We start from the raw sequence: 19,978 nt of genomic DNA on the forward strand, positions 1-19,978 counted from the left end.
TTTCTTTCTCTCTGTCTTAGAAGACAAAGGCTATCCCCTACCCCACTCCCACTCCTGGTCTCAGGTCTCTCCAGTTTCTCTTTCTTTCAACCTTTTCTCCCTCAACTCATCATGAGGAGATAGTCAGCTGGGCAGTCTGGCACTTGCTATCACAGAAGTGGCTGGGATGCAGCTCCCAAAGATGTTTATGGTGGCCTCCGAGGACATCAGTGACAGGAAGATTCCGAGTATTGGATTCTGAGAGCCTGAGATGCTAAGATTCAAATCTGCAGACACAGCAGTTTTAGGATTTGATAGTTTTGTTATCCAAAGTTCTGATTCCCTGAGTTGAAGTTTCCAGAGGCCTTTTAGGAGATATCCACAGGGATAATATGATTTGTTTGTGATGCTGGGTTGCTTGCTAGAGTGTCAGTGAAAATACTTGTATGGGGATAGAGTCCCCTCAGCCCTCAGCCCAATGAATCCTACATTGCCAGCAACAGAATAATGTAAATTGAGAAAACTATGAAATTTTAAGAATTCTGGATACATAGTCCTGAAAAACAAGTGAGTTGTGTGTGTGTGTGTGTGTGTGTGTGTTTGTGTACTGTATGAGAGAGAGAGAGGGAAAGAGAGAGGGAGGGGGGAGTAGTCAGTTTATGTCTGTATGTAGCATTTACATTAAATAAATTAAATGTGTATGTTTGAGTGTGGGCATGGATGTGCCACAGTGTGTGTACCACAGCCAGAGGTGACTTTTAGAGGCACAATTCTCTCCTTCTACTTTGTCTGAGGCGGGCTTTCTTGTTCTGTTGCTGCATGGCTGTGGTGGTTTGAATAGATATAGCTCCCATAGACGCATGTGTTTGAATGGTTGGCCCATAGGGAGTGGCACTATTAGGAGATGTGGCCCTGTTGGAGTAGGTGTGGCCTTGGTGGAGGAAGTGTGTCACTGTGGAGGAAGACTGGAGTTTTTATATGCTCAAGTTACATCCAGCGTGGCACACAATCTCCTTCTGCTGCTTGCGGTCAAGATGTAGAACTCTCAGCTCCTTCTCCAGCACCATGTCTGCCTGCACATCACCATGTCCTATCATGATGATAATAGACTAAACCTCAGAAACTGTAAGGCAGCCCCAATGAAATGTTTTCCTTTGTAAGAGTTGCCGTGGTCATGGTGTCTCTTCATAGCAATAAAACCCTAACGAAGACAACAGCACACATCAGGCCAACAGGCCTGAGTGTTTCTGGCTTATTCTCCAGTCCCTTTCTCCCATCTCATCATGGCAATGCTGAGGTTACAGACTGTGCCACCATATCTATAGTTGTACATAGGTTCTGAGGCTAGGACTCACGCTGTTGGGCTCGTGTGGTAATCTAGTCATTTACTGAGCCATATCTTCAGCTCTGTATGCAGCATTTAATTTATGATGCAAAGGGATCTCAGGCTGATGTGTTTGTAATCTCCACCCTTGAAACCTGTAAACTGGGCTGGGGGACATGTTACCCTTGTATGGTCTGAAATACCAAATGAGAGGATGATGGGACAACTTGGGCAGAGCTGACAAGGAACCCTTGCTCAGTGAATGACAGCTGTTATTACCACTGCCCAATGCATGTTATTTGCTTTTTATTACCATTACAGTTTAAGTAGGTGCTTAAATTTTCTTACAAGCATGTGTTCCCTTATTAACTCCCCAGTTTTCCCTTTTCCCCTTTGCTCTGCCTTCACTCTTGCCTCACTCCAGACTCTCTCCCTCCCTCTTGCTCCACCTTGGTTGAACCCAGAATCAGATGGGCAGGAAGCTCATGGTGTATGTTGGTATGATCCTGGCAAATCCCAAGGGTTTGGGGGTCTCATTGATGTCTTCAAGTTTCTTCGGGAACTTGAAACGGAAGTTCTGCAGGATGGTGGTGAGGAAGAGAAAGAGCTCCATCTTAGCCAGGCCGTCCCCCAAGCAAAACCGCTTTCCTGAAGAGGAGAGAGAGGAGGAATGCAGAGGTGGAGGCCGTTCTCACTGCTGCCTTGCCTCGGCTACACAGTGCACCGTGCATCCTCTCAGGGAGAAGGGGCTGGAGTGCTGGAGTGTGAGGGGTCATTAGAAAAGACTCCAAAGCCTTTCTGAATCTCAGTTTCCCTGTATACAAAGTGGGGTGACCCATTCTAGGCTGTAGCAAGGGAAAGTCAAGATGCTTCCTCTACCAATTATACTCTCAACTATGGATGCTGTTCTGTTGTCTCCTTTTTTAAGAGTCTGAAGAATTGCTTGCATGACCCAGGAAAGATGGCAGACTCAGTTGGAGCTTTGCTTTTTCCCAATCTCTGGAAGGAGTCCCATTGACCCTTTGACCTGTGTCCAGATGCTTGGTGCTCGGGAGGTGCGGGAATTGCATCTGGTTGGCTGGAAATTAGATTCCAAGAGGAACCTGATGCAGAAGAAGGATGCTAGACTGCATCCCAGAGAGGGGTGCTGGCATGAGCTACCCCTGTTGATGTGAGCAGTGGTCCAGTAATTCAGTGTTTTCTTACCTATGGAAAAGGGCACAAAAGCAGCATTCTTCTTCAACTTCCCCCTGTCATCCAGGAAGTTTTGGGGGTTGAAATCGTTGGGACTAGGGAAGAACTTTGGGTCTGTCAGCAGAGAACCTAATATAGGGAACACTTCAGTGTCCTGGAAGAGAGAAGGAAGGAGATTTGAGAAGGTGGGTTAATGGAGAAAATACCCACAGAGGTGCTATGGTCACAGGTTAAAAGAACTGGAACTCACAGAGTTTGGGAGCCTCTGAGGCAGGGGCATTAGTGAATATGAGTTTAGAGGGGATGTGTTGTGTATGACCTGTGGTAGGAGATTTGAGCTCAAGGGGGTGCATGTTCTGAGACAGGCTGTTGGAGTGACACAGGCCTTTGCCTCTCCAGCCCAGGAGTTGAGGGATTGGTAGCTATCAAGGCAGAAGAGTGGTTAGAAATCGGAGTTACATCCCTGAGGCAGGAAGTTGAGGACATGGGGATGAATGTCTCGAGGTGCTAAATCAAGGTGAAGTGACAGCAATCTAATCAGAGGGTCCTGGGGAGGCTGACATGGCAGCTGGGGGATTCTTTAATTGGAGGAATTGGAGTTGGAGTCAGATAGCTGTAGGTAAAAAGGGGCATTGAGGCACCAGGAAGTGGGCTGGAGGCCCCTCCTGGGTGGATATGGCTGCACCTTGGGGAGGAAGAAGCCACGGAATGTGGTGTTCTTTATAGTCTTTCGAGGAATGCCCAAGGGAGCAAGGTTAGCAAATCTCTGGATCTCATTGATCACAGCCTCGGTGTAGGGCATCTTCAAGCGGTCTTCAAACTGGGGCTGTCGGTTCCTGCCAATCACCCTGTCAATCTCCTCGTGGACCTTGGCTGGAGGACAAGGGGAATTGTGTTTAAGACAGGGAACTCAGAGCAGGTGGCACAGTTCAAACATGGATCTGTAAATGACTTGCATACAGACCATTCGAAATATATAGCCATACCTAAATGCTAGCCAATGTCATTTGATCCTTTCCACAACAGAATCATGGGATGGGGAGAACAGGGAGGAGTGTCAGGGCATGAACCAGAGTGCAGGAATCTGGCAGCCAGTGGGAAATCAATTTGGAAATATCTAACATTTCAACAACTGGTGAGAACCCTATTCAAGCATTTTATAACCCTCTGGCTCTGCAAAGCAGGGCATGTCTGAGCATTCAGGGACCTGGGAGAGGTGAGGGTCATTGTGGTGAGCTCAGAAAAGAGGTTGGAGCATCTGTGGTTCCCCACTTTCCTGCCCCAGAGCCAGCCTCACCTTCCACATCTGGGTGCTTCATGAGCAGCAGGAAGCCATAGCGCAGTGTGGAGCTGACGGTCTCAGAACCAGCAAAGAAGAGGCTCAGTGACGTCATCACCAGGTTCTTTATGTGGAACTCTGAATTGGGGTTGTTCTTCTCCTAGAGAGAGAGGAGGGAGAGAGGGAGAGAGAAGGGGGAAGAGAGAAAGAGAGGGGAAGAGGCAGAGAGAGGGGAGAGAGAGGGAAAGAGAGAGAGGGTAAGAGAGAACAAACCCATTCATCAGTTTATCATTCCCTTCGAGGACATCAAGGGTTATAATTTTCTAAAATTTTTCTAGTCATTCTTTTTACAAATATTTCATTAATTCTTTGAGACTTTCATTCATTGTACTGTGAGTATATTCAAACCGCTCCCCCCAAATCCTCCCAGATGAACCCCCTTCCATACACAGTGAGCCTTGTGTCCTCATTTTTCAGGCATACTTTTACCATTTCCCTTCCCATTGGCTCCCCCCCCCCCTTGCTTTTTTTCCCCCTGAGACAGGGTTTCTCTGTGTAGTTTTGGTGCCTGTCCTGGTAGACCAGGCTGGCCTCGAACTCACAGAGATCCGCCTGGCTCTGCCTCCCTAGTGCTGGGATTAAAGGCGTGAGCCACACTGCCCAGCCGAACCCTTTCATATTCCTAATAAGGAATTCCTAATTCCCCTCCAACAGTCACTTTTTTTTTTGTGGCCCACTGCTTATAATTAGGGCTGTCTGCATGGGTGAGGGGTCTTCACTTGAGCCAGGGCAATTTATCAGCAGCCACATGACTCAGGAATATGATTTCACCTTCCCTCAACAGTCATCATTGCAGATTAAGTTCCTCAGAGAGGTGGGCAGGGGTGTCGTGGGGGTTGGGCACTACTTCTGGAGTTGTCTTTGGATCCAGCTCTCAAGGGTCCAGACAAAGGTGGGAAAGGCAATCTCCAGGTCATGTGTGGAGTCATGGATCTGCATGGGAATCTTTGTTCCTCTCTAGTCAACTGTCTGTCTGTCCTTTAACAGTCACTCTTTTCATGGTCGTAACATTTAGCAAGTGAGGGGTAAGGTAGAGTGAGAAAGAACTCCACAGGTGCCATGATGGAGTCTGTCATTGGAGACAGATGTGAGACAGACCCAGAATTTAAATGTCAGCCTCTCCTGCTTTCTCAAACAACCCATAGAAGAGTCCCTAATCAGACCCTTGACCTTCACGCTCTACAGAATTCCATGTCCTTTCTTCCCAGATGTGAAACCCTTTGATGTCACATAATAAACCCAGGTTCCCTTGGCCATTGATGTGTACTTCAGAATCAAGATGTGAAATGATAAGATCATGGTGGCTGATAGCAAAAGTTAGAGCCAGAGAGGTAAGGGTTTGTGTTAGTGCATGATGTCAGGCAGGCCATTTTCAGCATAGTTTCCTCATTTGTGAAATTCAGGCTCCACAGAGTCCTTTTCAGTGGCTTCTGTGGATGCTAAGCAAGTGAAGAGTGGGATGTACTGAAAACAGTATCTTGCAGGGGAATGCTGGAAAATGGGTTGGCATGGTAAATTGCTTGCCGGTGCCCTGGCTTGGGTAGGGCTCAACTGATAGAAGAGTTTAACCATGATCGGGACTGTGAGGAGCATCCCAGGGTCTTAATTGGCCTCGTGCCTGGTTTTGGACCTCCCATCCCCCGGGTGCTGGATCACCTCTTGCATGTGGATGAGAAAGGAGTCAATGAAGTTCCGTGGGGAATTGATGTCCAGGGTACTCTGGTTCTGCTTCACTTTCCTGATCATGAAGTCTTCCAGTTGCTGCGTATCCTTGATGATCTGTTGCTGTGGTCCAGGAAGGTACTTCAACACTGAATGGAACATGTCATAGAGCTGGGAGTGGTAGAGACAGGATGAGAGATAGATAGATAGATAGATAGATAGATAGATAGATAGATAGATAGATAGAGAGAGAGAGAGGGAGAGAGAGAGAGAGAGAGAGAGAGAGAGAGAGAGAGAGAGAGAGAGAGAGAGAGAGAGCTGTCAGTGGCAATGCCCAATGGGAATGGAACTTGTCTCAGGGAAAGAGTGTTACTTGGCTCAAGGCATTCATTCATTCAGGTGCTAATGTATTTATAATAAGGCTGGGTTGCACACACAGCAGCTGTACTTTTTGAAGAACTCTTTATATTCATTTTGTTATCTTTTTACCTTTAATTATGTGCATGTGTGTGAGTACAGGTGCCCAAAGTCAGATCCCTTAGAGCTGAGATCCCTTAGGGTTGGAGTTACAGATGTGTGGTAGTTTGAATGTAATTGGTCCCCATAATCCCATTATCCCATAATCTCATAAGGAGTGGCACTCTTAGGAGATGTAGTTTTGTTGGAGTGGGATGGCCTTGTTGGAGGAGGTATGCACTGAGGGGGCGGGCTTTGAGGTTTCATATACTCAGGATCCCACCAAGTATGTCAGTTGACTTCCTGCTGCCTGCAAGATGAAGGACACTAGACTATTTCCCCAGCACCGTGTCTTCCTGCATGCTGCCATGGTCTCCTCTATGATAGACTGAACTTCTGAACTGTCAGCGAGCCCTCTCAGTTAAATGTTTTCTTTATAAGAGTTGCTGTGGTCTTAGTGTCTCCTCATAGCAAAAGCAAAACCTAACTAAGACAAGGCGGTTATGCTGAGAACTGACCTTAGGTCCTTAGGAAGAGTTGAGCAGTGCACGCTCTTAACCACTGAGGCGCCACTGCAGCCCCACAGACAGACATTTCATAATTGGGTTAAGCATGATGTCCATTGTCCAACAATTCAGATGAGGTGGATCAAAAGGGTATACTAGTAGATACTCAGCTATTTAAGCGATTTTGGGTCAGAGTCTTGCTCCAGTCTTTCAGCATTGAGCCTATGAGTGTAATGAGGGAATCTAGATGTTTAGGCATCTGGGTGGGCTGTTTAGTTGTCTAGATACTTGTTTGAGAGTAGAATCTGTATTCTAGATAGTCAGGCCTTCAGCCTGGGGTGGTTCAGGTTATAAGGTGTGGGGTACACTTGTCAGATGGTGTTTTGATGTGGGCTGTATGGGGCTGGAAGATACTCATTTGGGTGTTTGGGTAAACAGCCTATTCAGAAATTTGTGCTTGGTTGTCTCAGGTGAGGTGCCTGTCTACTCATTTCTGAATTTACATGGGACAAGCAGGTATCTCTTGTCCAGTTGTCCAGGTGGGATATTTTGGGACAGTAGTATAGAGGCCAAATAGTATAGAGGACAAATAACTTTACTGGCCTTGCTTTGGCAGAACCAGGTGCTCAGGATAGAGGAGGGGCCTAAGGTGGTCAACATGTCTCCCCTGAGCAGGTGTTAGGATGTTCAGAGGATTTGTTAGAGATTAAGGTAAACCGGGGAAGCCCTTTGAGATTTTTTTGGGGAATCCTCTGAGATATCCTGATGTCATTAGATTCTACATACCAGATAGCTCCCATGGCTGCTGAGGTAAAGGTCAGTTGTCTAGGGTAAGGGCTGGGGTTGAGGGGAGCTTATGCTTGTGGGGATGAGAGTTGGGATGGTCCTTGCCCTGTGTGGGTGCCCTGTGGGTACAGGTGACATGGGGTGCTAAGAGAGCAAAAGGCCAAGCTGGATTTGGTTACCTGCCCCATGTTGGAAGCTGCAAATCTGTTCATCTGACCCATCATGTGCAGCAGCTGCAGGAACTCTTTGTCCTCATAGTCAAAGCGGTCCCCGAAGACAATGGAATTAATGACGTTGGAGACTGTTTGGCTCAGATACGAGGTAGGGTCAATGGGTGCTCCTGAGAGGCATGCCATGGTTGGGAAGACATAGGGATTATGGGGGAGAGAAGAGTCAAGCAGATGATGTGGCCCCTGGCACGAGGGACCAAACTCTGCACCAGCATCCAGGGATCATTTTGTAGGCATTCTTTTCTACACCTCTTTGCTGCAACCCACAGGTTCTCGGTGTCAGGTCTGTTTCTACTCTTGCCCAAACACATAAGGGTCTCTTGCTTACCACAGGTGTCCTGCAACATCTTGACCAAGCACACTGCCTCCTCCTGGATACGCTCCTCCACACCACGCTTGCCCACACCAAAGTCTCTCAGCGTTGCGATGGAGAAGCGCCTGAGTTGTTTGGCTCGTTCCCCGCTGCTGAATGCCACACCTGTAAAGGTGATAACGTGGAGGTGGGGAAGTGTAGAGTGATGCTGAGGAAGGCCAAGTACCCACATTGGAGAGGGTTCCCAAGAGGAAAGGAAGGAGGCACAGATAGATAGGGGCAGAGAGAACACAGGAGTTACAAACACCAACCCTGTATCACACACACACACACACACACACACACACACACACACACACACACTAGAGTAAGACGTTGGAACAATTCAGCCAGGCAAAGAGAAACAATAACAGCCAGGCAAAAGCAGAGACTCAGAGTATAGGGAAACTAGTCCTCAATATCATAACTAGACCAACTCCATCATGCCCCAAGATGCTGGGTAGTTATTGGGGTCTCTGAAGTAGCAAACTAACGAAGAATCCCATGGTCAGTCAGCATTTGCTGAGATCAGCAAATCCCCAGTATAGCAAGGACTGACTACACTCAAACATACCCTTGTCCCTGCCTCTGGTTTTGTTTGTGTGGCCTGAGCTGGCGTCACCTCTGTACTTTGACACTAGATAGTGGTAACCATTTGTGTTTCCCTCGGTTCTTCAAGGAAAGAGCTACCTCCTCCGTGATAAACAGTAACCACAGAGTTAATGTCATAAAGGTGTTTGGCTCTTTGTGTGCTTTCTCTGAATTTTGCCCTTTCTTGCTTACAATGAACGTTTTGCCGCTCAAGGCTCAAGGCCATCTTGATGTTTTGTAACCTTGGCCAGCACTGGCTGGACTATAACATTCCACAAGAGTTAGGCTCATCTTAGAGGAAGCATCTGAGGTATGTAAAACAACATTTACAAAAGCAGGCAGCAGCTCAGCACATAAGAGGGGCCAAAGCCAGAGGCCAAGACAAAGGCTGTGGATGATCCCAAGCTGGGCTGGAAACATAAAAACAGGGAGACAAAAAAGCAGAGGGGCTGTTGTTCCCAGGAAAGGAAAGGAGTGATGTTGGCTGTTCTCAAATCAGAGGAAGAGAAGGAGAGAAAGAGAAAGGATTACAGTGGAATGTGGAAGGTGAAGACCCCAAAATATAAAAATATCAGTCTGGAGAGAAGGCTCAGTGGCTAAGAGCTCTTGTTCTGCAGGTGACCCAGGTTCCTGTCCAGACTTCCTCACAGCAGCTCTCAAGCAGCTGTGACCCCCACTCTATGAAGTCTGATGACCTCTCTGACCTCCATTGGCACCAGGGACATACAGGGTGCAATCCATCCACACAGGCAAACACTCATACATGGAAAAATTAGGTAAATAAATCGAAAGTGTTTTCAGAAGGTAAAAATACCAGCTAAATTAAGGGGGTGGTGTGGGACTCAATCTAGGAGGATATCAAGATAGATGCACAAAGGTGGACATTTAGTTAGAGAGAAGAGGCAGATGGGGTAGAGAGCCGCCGGGAGCAATGGTCATAGATTTGAGACAGGCCAGGGAGGAACACAGTGAAAGGCAACATTCAGTATGGAAGTGGTGAGTACCCCACAGCCTTGAAGGGGGAGATGAGTTGGGAGGATAGGCTACTTAAATAAGGCCAACAAGTGTCCCTGACCACATTTCCCCATGTGATATCCCCCTCACCATAGCCTTTGAAGAGAGTATTATAGGTGGCCTGTTCGCCTCGCCCACTGAATTCCTCTGCTTGGTCCACCAAAGCCTCCTTGACTGCATCGTATCCATAGAGTACCACGACCCGGCGAGGCCCGAGGTGGATGGTGAACACAGGGCCATAGCGCTCACTGAGCTGATGTGGGGTAGACGAGAGCTGTTAGATGAGTAGTCCATCTAACTGACCAGTGCACAAAGCTCAGGTATTGTGATATCACCTTACTTGTAATCAACAATCAAATAATTAAAAACATAACAAAAACAAAAACCAAAGACTGGAGATAGCACCACAGCCTTCCCAATTCCCCCATCAAAAGACTGTGCCTTACGCTATGACTCTTCTACCACAAAGAACATGCAAAACCACACAGATGCCCATACTCCCACATCCCATCCATCCCCTCATCAGGTGATACCTCTTTGATGGAGCTGTACATGTCTTTTATATTTAGCTGCAGGTAATTCCCAATGTAAGGCAGAGGAGTGGGTCCTGGAGGGAGTTTTCCTCTGAATTTTTGCTTCCAGACAGACGTGAAGACCATGACACTCAGGTAGGCCAGTATGGCCACCAAGAGCAGCCCTGAGCCCAGCATAGTGGCCAGTGAGAATGACAGGCTGTGGCCAAGAGTGCCTTTATGCTCCCAGGATAGAGGAGGACCTTTGTTCCTATTTGTCTAGTTGAGTCTTTTTACCTCCCAATTTTATCTCCTAACATCAACCCTGTCTGTGTTGCAATATCCACAACATGGAATGAGGAGGGAGACTTCTGGTTGTCAGGCTTAATTCAAAACACTATAGAGGTATTTTCTGGAGACAGTCCATTTGATCTCAAATCCAGAACTAAAAACCTATATTTATATGACTGAGGACATGAAAAGGACCCCATAGATGTGGATTTTGTGCTCTGTGATAGAATTCAAATTCTTGGATTTCACTGGGATGATAAAGGAAGCATGACTGCAGACAGTGAATCTTAAAAAAAGATTTATTTCATTTTATTTCTTTCTTTTTTTTTCATTTATTTCATTTCATTTTATTTTATTTTATTTTACAATACCATTCAGTTCTACTTATCAGCCATGGGTTCCCCTATTCTCCCCCCTCCCCCTCCTCCCCTTACCCCCAGCCTACCCCCATTCCCACCTCCTCCAGGGCAAATCCTCCCCCCGAGGACTGGGATCAACCTGATAGACTCAGTCCAGGCAGGTCCAGTCCCTTCCTCCCAGACTGAGCCAAGTGTCCCTGTATAAGCTCCAGGTTTCAAACAGCCAACTCATGCAATGAGCACAGGACTTTGTCCCACTGCCTAGTTGCCTCCCAAACTGATCAAGCCAATCAACTGTCTCACCTATTCAGAGGGCCTGCTCCAGCTGGGGGCCCCTCAGTCTTTGGTTCATAGTTCATGTGTTTCCATTCATTTGGCTATTTTTTTTTTCCATCACAGGCAATTTATTTTGTTCTATTCATTCACAGTTAATACAGAAAATACTTGGAAACATTTCCATATAATGTTTGACACAGAAATCATCAAATAGAAGTATACAATGTTGACAGGAGGCAGTACATTTATAATTTATAACCCCAAATGTATTTATAAATTAGAAATGGAAAGATCTACAAATGAAATTATGAAGGTTCACCAAAGTCATTTAATCTGTCAGTTTCTTATTCATTTTTATGTCTTAATAATATTCTATTGTATGAATAAGCCACATTTTATTTCTCTCCAGTATTTGATAGCTATTTGAGTTGTTTTAACTTTTTTACTATTAGCAACACACTGCTGTAAACCTTCATGTACATGTTTCATAGGTGCACATTTTCAGTAGTTTGAGGATATATTCCTAAGGGTAGAATTGTTGAGTAACTGAGCAACAATGTTTTGCATTTTGACCAACCACCAAACTGTTTTGCCAAAGTGGCACACCATTTTACAATCTCACCAAATCCTTGTTTTTAAGGCTCTGATTTTTGTACAAAAGCATTCAATCATTCTGTCAGACCAAACCAGGAAAAGTAAGCTATAGTTCAGAGCTGTTCTATTCCATTTACTATGCAAAGCCATTCTTGGCGTTTGCAACTCTCAGCCCTTTTGAGTATTCTTGCAGTGTTCACCTTTTCCTCCACCACTTTTTTTTTCTTCTTTTTTTCTGGTTTATTTCTATCTATTACAAATGTATAAAAAATCCTCCATCAACGCTGCTGATAGCAGCAGAACCTTGAGAAATATACCTTTGGTTTGCCTCAGAAAAGGAACACATATTGCACTGCAAAGTTTATAAAATTGGCGCAAAACATTGTGATAATGTTACAATACCAGTTTTAAGAGTTCAGTGACTAATGGGGAGCTGATGGGATACATGCAGAACTGTGAAAGCGATCTCACTTAGCCAGCTGTACATGTAGACTGTAAATCTACATTCAGATCATTTCTGAACTAAGACTATCATCTCAGTTTATCTGTTGAGGTCAACTAGGAAACCCTAGAATATACCTTGATTTTTGCAAAAAACAAAATAGGGGGAGGGGTTTCTTTAGCATTTCAGTCCACGAGTAACAGTATCCTAACAGGCAAAGTGTTCTCTCACTGTCAACATAGTATGAACTGCTGCTGGAGGTCAACTTGGGCTTTAATTTCCATTAGCACTTACATGCATAGTAGTCCAAGTTGTTGACCTCATGACTTTAAAAAGTACCTCTAAGAAAGTAAAATGGCCCTTCTTGGAAGACTAAAGAAAGACATCCAGCCACAGTTGTAAAAAGTCTCATCAAAACAATATACCCTTTTATGAATTACGCCTCAATTAAAAAAAAAAGTGGCCCCAAATAAGAAGCAGCTCTGAAAAAGAAAATATAACTTAAGATATTTGAAAAAAACAAGGTGAATACAGGTTCAAAAACAATTAAGATACATTTTCTTAAGGCTACCTAGAATTAGGCTTTAAGGAATTCTACCATTTCAAGTTTACCACTAGTTACTAGATACCTATTTACAAACAAGATGTTCACCTTTTTTGTTCCTTTATCAAGAGAAAAATCTACCTTTAGACTATGAGGGCGGTGATGGGGAGGGACTAGAAGACAAGATTCAAACAATCCCATGCAAATATCACATTTTTCAAATGGAAGAACTCCAAACCACTAGAAGTTCCAATCACTAAGACACTTTCCATTGAAATGATTTAAGTACAACTACATGGCACCAAGGTTTAGGCCTAATATAGGCATGACAACCAAGTCCTTGTTTTCTGGAAGAAAGGCCTCAAAAGTCCCACTCAATTCCACATAACAATACTTCAAAGATCAATTAGGTTTTCCTTTCCTTAATATTTTTGTTTTTGACTTCTAATCTTAAAGACTAGATTAAAACTTAGCTCATTTCCCAGAAGGCATTGCTTCCCTTTGCTCTATGAAAGAGTCCACCAAGACCTCTTCCTCAAACCATCTAGCCCCCAGCCTCCAGCCTGTGCTTGTGATGCATCTTTCTCAACATCCTGAAAAGGTAATGTAGGTAAAATATGCTCATAAACATTAAAACTAGTTGTTAGAAAGACGTAACTAGCTTTATAATTTAAGTTTTAAAACATAAATACTTGCAGCTTAATCTGCACTGACAATGATTGTCGAAGCCTAGAATTCAACATTTACAAATTCTCATTCACACACACAAAACACACTATTATCACACAACTTGTGTCTTGAGAGAATCTTCTGCTTTTTAAATCTTTGGCCTCCCAGTCAATCCCAAGTTCAACCAACTTTTCCGAGTTCTGGTAGTTACCTGGACCACTGAGGCATTGCCACAAGATTTCTTCTCTTTTGAAACATCCTTTTTCTCTAGATATTAGGATAGCTACACCAGCTTGTTTCTTCTGTGATGTAAGTTGGTATGGGATTATTTATTGCTTGATTTTTCATGGATGTGTTTTGCTTCTTTGGGTTGAATTTTCCCTTCTAGTGCTTTCTGTAGGGCTGGGTTTGTAGACAGGTATTGATTAAATCTGGTTTTATCCTGGAATATTTTGTTTACTCTGCCTATGGTGATTAAGAGTTTTGCTGGGTATAATAGTCTGGGTTGACATCCGTGGTCTCTTAGTGTCTGCATGAGATTTGTCCATGATCTTCTAGCTTTCATAGTCTCTATTGAGTAGTCTGGTGTTATTCTGATGGGTTTACCTTTATATGTTACTTGGTCTTTTTCCTTTGCGGCTCTTAATATTTTTTCTTTGTTCTGTGTGTTTAGTGTTTTGATTATTATGTGGCGAGGGGACTTTTTTTTGGATCCAGCCTATTCGGTGTTCTGTAAGCTTCTTGTATCTTCATAGGTATTTCTTTCTTTAGGTTAGGAAAGTTTTCTTCTATGATTTTGTTGAATATATTTTCTGTGCCTTTGAGTTGGTATTCTTCTCCTTCTTCTATCCCTATTATTCTTAGGTTTGGTCTGTTCATGGTGTCCCAAATTTCCTGGACGTTTTGTGTTACAACTTTTTTGTCTTTAGTGTTTTCTTTGACTGACGAATCTATTTTCTCTATCGTGTCTTCAGTGTCAGAGATTCTCTGTTCCATCTCTTGCAATCGGTTGGTTATGCTTGTTTCTGTAGTTCCTGTTAGTTTTGTCAGGATTTCTATTTCCAGCATTCCCTCAGCATGTGCTTTCTTTATTGTCTCAAATTCATTTTTCAGCTCTTGGAATGTTTCTTTCATCTGTTTAATTGCTTTTTCTTGGCTTGATTTGATTTCTTCCCATTTTTTGTTCGTTTTTTCTTCCATTTCTTTAAGGGAGTTTTTTATTTCCTCTTTAATGGAGTTTTTCACTTCCTCTTTAAGGAAAGTTTTTATTTCCTCTTTAAGGTAGTTTTTCATTTCCTCTTTAAGGAAAGTTTTTATTTCCTTATTGAGGGAATGTTTTATTTCTTCTTCAAGGGCCTCTATCATCTTCTTAAAGTCATTTTTAGGGTTGATCTCTTCTGTTTCTTCTGTCATGGTATGTTTAGGTCTTGCAGGTGTAGAATCACTAGGTTCTGATGTTGCCATATAGGTCTTTATGTTGTTGCCTGTATTTTTGCACTGGCGTCTACTCATCTTTTCCTCTGTGCAGTGCAGGTGGTGTCTGTGTCTGAGAGTGCCTCTCTTGTTCTAATTTTTAGTCTTGGTTTAGTAGGGGTTCTTGGTTAAATTGGTGCTATTGGGCTATTTCTTCAGGGACAGCTGATTTCAGTCGGTGAATTATATACTTATGATTCCGGTGATCTGGTTTAGTGGCTGGGTAGTGCCTTCTTCTGTGTTCCCAGGTCACGTTTTGTTCATTTGTCAACTCCTCAGCTGATCTTGTTTCTTCAGACTTCCAACTGTAGGCATCTGAATCCTCTCCCAGATGGGTTTCAGCTGAGCAGGGTAGTCTCACCAACACCTCCAAGTTGTTGGGTTTCACAGGATCAGCAGTTGGGCCCTGGGTTGTCCCCAGACGGAGTGCCCAGACTTGCCCTGGTTCCAACCCACAGAGATAGCCTCCTCCCGAGGTGTTGGGGCTAGAGGCGTCCCCGTTCCAAGCTGTGTCTGCCCCTCTCTGTGCCCGGGCCTGTCACCCCTGTGGCCCGCTGCCACAGGCCCAGCTACGCCCACTTGTCTCCGCCGCTGGGCCTGTATGTCCCTGTCAGCTGCCGCTGGGTCTGTCTGCCTCTGCGGACGGCCAACGGGCCTGTATGTCTTTGCCGGCTGCCACCGCGGGCCTACCTACCTCTGCTTGTCACTGCTGCCGGACCCATCCACCTCTGCGAACTGTCACCGGGCCTGTATGTCTCTGCTGGTTGCCTCTGGGCCTGTATGTCCCTGTTGGCCGCTGCCACCGGGCCCTTCCACCTCCGAGAGTCGCCGACCTGCGTCCGCCTGTCTCCGCTGCGTGGCCTGTCTACTTCTGTGGGCCACCGCCGGGCCTGAATGCCTCTGTCGGCTGCCGGCGCCGGGCCTGTCCACCTCCATCTGCTTATCTCCACCGCAGGGCCTGTCCACCTCTGTGGACCGCCGCTGGGCTTGAATGTCTCCGCCAGCTGCTGCCGGGCATAAATGTCCCTGTCGGCCGCTGCCGCCAGACCCGTCTACCTCCGCGGGCCGCTGCCACAGGCCTACCTGAGTCTGCTTGTCTCCGCCATCTTGGAGACAAAAAAAAATTTCCGTATTTTTTTTTTAAATAATTGAGTAAAACCGAAATTTATTATAAGCCACAGTCGTCCTAGGGATCTCCATGCTATATATATAGCCTCTATGGTTCTATGGGTTGTGGTCTGATTGTTCTTTATCTTATATCTAGAATCCACTTATGAGTGAGTACATACCATGACTGTCTTTCTGGGTTTGGGTTACCTCACTCAGGATGATTTTTTCTAGTTCCATCCATTTGCCTGCAAATTTCATGCTGTCATTGTTTTTCTCTGCTGAGTAGTACTCCATTGTGTATATGTACCACATTTTTTTCATCCATTCTTCCGTTGATGGGCATCTAGGTTGTTTCCAGGTTCTGGCTATTACAAATAGTGCTGCTATGAACATAGCTGAGCATGTATCTTTATGGTATGAATCAGCATTCCTTGGGTATATGCCCAAGAGTAGGATGGCTGGGTCTTGAGGTAGTACGATTCCTAATTTTCTGAGAAACTGCCATACTGATTTCCACAGTGGTTGTACAAGTTTACATTCCCACCAACAGTGGAGGAGTGTTCCCTTCTCTCCACATCCTCTCCAACATTGGCTGTCATTGGTGTTTTTGATTGTAGCCATTCTGACAGGTGTAAGGTGGTATCTCAGAGTCGTTTTGATTTGCATTTCTCTGATGATTAAGGATGTTGAGCATTTCTTTAAATGTCTTTCAGCCATTTGTGTTTCTTGTTTTGTGAATTCTCTGTTTAGCTCTTTAGCCCATTTTTTAATTGGACTGTCCAGTGCTTTGATGTCTAGTTTCTTGGGTTCTTTATATATTGTGGAGATCAATCCTCTGTCAGATGTGGGGTTGGTGAAGATCTTTTCTCATTCTGTTGGCTGTCTTTTTGTCTTATTGACCATGTCTTTTGCGCTGCAAAAGCTTCTCAGTTTCAAGAGGTCCCATTTATTAATTGTTGTGCTTAGGGTCTATGCTGTTGGTGTTTTATTTAGGAAATGGTCTCCGGTGCCAATGTGTTCAAGAGTGCTTCCTACTTTCTTTTCTATTAAGTTTAGTGCAACTGGATTTATGTTCAGGTCTTTGATCCACATGGACTTGAGTTTTGTGCATGGTGACAGATATGGATCTATTTGTAATCTTTTACATATTGACATCCAGTTATGCCAGCACCATTTGTTGAAGATACTTTCTTTGTTCCATTGTATAGTTTTGGCTCCTTTGTCAAACACCAGGTGTTCATATGTGCATGGATTAATGTCAGGGTCTTCAATTCGATTCCATTGGTCCATATGTCGGTTTTTATACCAGTACCAAGCTGTTTTTATTACTATAGCTCTATAGTAGAGTTTGAGGTCAGGGATGGTGATGCCTCCAGGGGTTGCTTTATTATACAGGATTCTTTTAGCTATCCTGGGTCTTTTGTTTTTCCATATGAAGTTGAGTATTGTTCTTTTGAGTTCTGTGAAGAATTGTGTTGGGATTTTGATGGGGATTGCATTGAATCTGTAGATTGCTTTTGGTAAGATTGCCATTTTTACTATGTTAATCCTACCTATCCATGAGCATGGGAGATCCTTCCATTTTCTGATATCTTCTTCAATTTCTTTCTTTAGAGATTTAAAGTTCTTATCAAAAAGTTCCTTCGCTTGTTTAGTTAGTGTTATCCCAAGGTATTTTATATTATTTGTGGCTATTGTAAAGGGTGATGTTTCTCTGACTTCTTTCTCAGCCCTTTTATCATTTGTGTATAGGAGGGCTACTGATTTTTTTGAGTTGATCTTGTATCCTGCCACTTTACTGAAGGAGTTTATCAGCTGTAGGAGTTCCCTGGTAGAGTTTTTGGGGTCACTTATGTATAGTATCATATCATCTGCAAATAGTGAAAGTTTGACTTCTTCCTTGCCAATTTGTATCCCTTTGATCTCCTTATGTTATCTTATTGCTCTAGCTAGAACTTCTAGTACTATATTGAATAAATATGGGGAGAGTGGACAGCCTTGTTTTGTTCCTTAATTTAGTGGTATCGCTTTGAGTTTCTCTCCATTTAATTTGATGTTTGCTGTTGGCTTGCTATAAATTGCTTTTATTATGTTTAGAAATGTTCCTTGTATTCCTGATCTTTCTAAGTCTTTTATCATGAAGGGGTGTTGGATTTTGTCAAAGGCTTTTTCAGCATCTAAGGAGATGATCATGTGGTTTTTTTCTTTCAGTTTGTTTATATGACTGATTTTTGTATGTTGAACCATCCTTGCATCCCTGGGATGAATCCTACTTGGTCGTGATGGATGATTGTTTTGATGTATTCTTGGATTCAGTTTGCCAATATTTTGTTGAGTATTTTTGCATCAATGTTCATGAGGGAGATTGGTCTGTAGTTCTCTTTCTTTGTTGCATCTTTGTGTGGTTTGGGTATCAGGGTAATTGTAGCCTCATAAAAAGAGTTTGGTAGTGTTCCTTCTGTTTGTATTGTGTGGGACACTTTGAAGAGTATTGGTATTAGTTCTTCTTGGAAAGTCTGGTAGAATTCTGAACTGAAACCATCTGTTCCTGGGCTTTTTTTGGTTGGGAGACTTTTGATGACTGTTTCTATTTCTTTAGGGGTTATTGGTCTATTTAAATGGTTTATCTGGTCTTGATTTAATTTTGGTATGTGGCATTTATCCAGAAAATTGTCCATTTCTTCCTGGTTTTCCATTTTTGTGGAGTACAGGTTTTTGAAGTATGATCTGATGATTCTCTGGATTTCCTCGTTGTCTGTTGTTTTGTCTCCCTTTTCATTTGTGATTTTGTTAATTTGGGTGCTCTCTCTTTGCCTTTTGGTTAATTTGGCTAGGGGTTTGTCTATCTTGTTGATTTTTTCAAAGAACCAACTCTTTGTTTCATTGATTTTTTGTATTGTTCTCTTGTTTTCTATTTCATTGATTTCAGCCCTCAATTTGATTATTTCCTGGCATCTATTTCTCCTGGGTGAGTTTGTTTCTTTTTGTTCTAGAGCTTTCAGTTGTGCTGTTAATTCATTGGTATGGGATTGCTCCATCTTCTTAATGTGTGCATTTAGAGCTATGAATTTTCCTCTTAGCACTGCTTTCATAGTGTCGTATAAGTTTGGGTATGTTGTACTTTCATTTTCATTGAATTCTAGGAACTCTTTAATTTCTTTCTTTATTTCTTCCTTGACCCATTGGTGATTCAGGTGGTCATTATTCAGTTTCCTTGAGTTTGTGGGTTTTCTATAATTTTTGTTGTTGTTGAGGTCTAACTTTAAGGCATGGTGGTCTTATAAGATACAGGAGGTTATTCCAATTTTTTTTTGTATTTGTTGAGATTTGTTTTGTGTCCAAGCATGTGGTCAATTTTTGAGAAGGTTCCATGGGGTGCTAAGAAGAAGGTATATTCTTTTGTGTTAGGATGGAATGTTCTGTAGATATCTATTAGGTCCATTTGAGTCATAGCATCTCTTACGTCCTTTATTTCTTTGTTAAGTTTCAGTTTGGTAGATCTGTCTTTTGGTGAGAGTGGTGTGTTAAAATCTCCCACTACTAATGTGTGGGGTTTGATGTGCGTTTTAAACTTTAGTAGTGTTTCTTTTATGAATGTGGGTGCTTTTGTATTTGGAGCATAAATGTTTAGAATCGAGACTTCATCTTGGTGGATTTTTCCCCTGTTAAATATGTAATGTCCATCCTAATCTCTTTTGATTGATTTTAGTTTGAAGTCTATTTTATTAGATATTAGGATAGCTACACCAGCTTATTTCTTAGGTCCATTTGCTTGGAAAGCCTTTTTCCAGCCCTTTACTCAGAGGTAGTGTCTGTCTTTGAAGTTAAGGTGTGTTTCTTGTATGCAGAAGATGGATGGGTCCTTTTTTCTTAACCATTATGTTAGCCTGTGTCTGTTTATAGGTAAGTTGAGACCATTGATATTGATGGATATTAATGACCAGTGATTGTTAATTCCTGTTATTTTTTGTGGTTGTGTTGTGTTGTCCTGTGGTGTATGTTGGTGTGGGATTATCTATTGCTTGATTTTTCATAGATGTGTTTAGCTTCTTTGGGTTGGATTTTCCCTTCTAGTGCTTTCTGTAGGGCTGGGTTTGTGGATAGGTATTGATTAAATCTGGTTTTATCCTGGAATATTTTGTTTACTCCTCCTATGGTGATTGAGAGTTTTGCTGGGTATAATAGTCTGGGTTGGCATCCATGGTCTCTTAGTGTCTGCATGAGATTTGTCCATAATCTTCTAGCTTTCATAGTCTCTATTGAGTAGTCTGGTGT

At 43.4% G+C, this 19,978-nt stretch overlaps 1 protein-coding gene across 1 annotated transcript; it reads right to left on the reverse strand.

Annotated features, from left to right (window-relative positions):
• Nucleotides 1-1,578: 1,578 nt before the first annotated feature.
• On the reverse strand, nt 1,579-10,179 carry LOC114681562 (cytochrome P450 2A9). Its single transcript, XM_028855111.2, has 9 exons — nt 9,967-10,179; nt 9,524-9,686; nt 7,805-7,954; nt 7,426-7,586; nt 5,493-5,669; nt 3,795-3,936; nt 3,183-3,370; nt 2,510-2,651; nt 1,579-1,951 (listed from the first exon to the last, which is right to left on the reverse strand). Exons 1-9 carry the CDS (start codon nt 10,141-10,143, stop codon nt 1,770-1,772), a joined length of 1,482 nt encoding a protein of 493 aa, XP_028710944.1. The 5' UTR covers nt 10,144-10,179; the 3' UTR covers nt 1,579-1,769.
• Between the last annotated feature and the right edge of the window lie 9,799 nt (nt 10,180-19,978).

This window comes from Peromyscus leucopus, chromosome 1, assembly GCF_004664715.2.
Source record: "Peromyscus leucopus breed LL Stock chromosome 1, UCI_PerLeu_2.1, whole genome shotgun sequence".
NCBI classification, from domain to species: Eukaryota; Metazoa; Chordata; class Mammalia; order Rodentia; family Cricetidae; genus Peromyscus; species Peromyscus leucopus.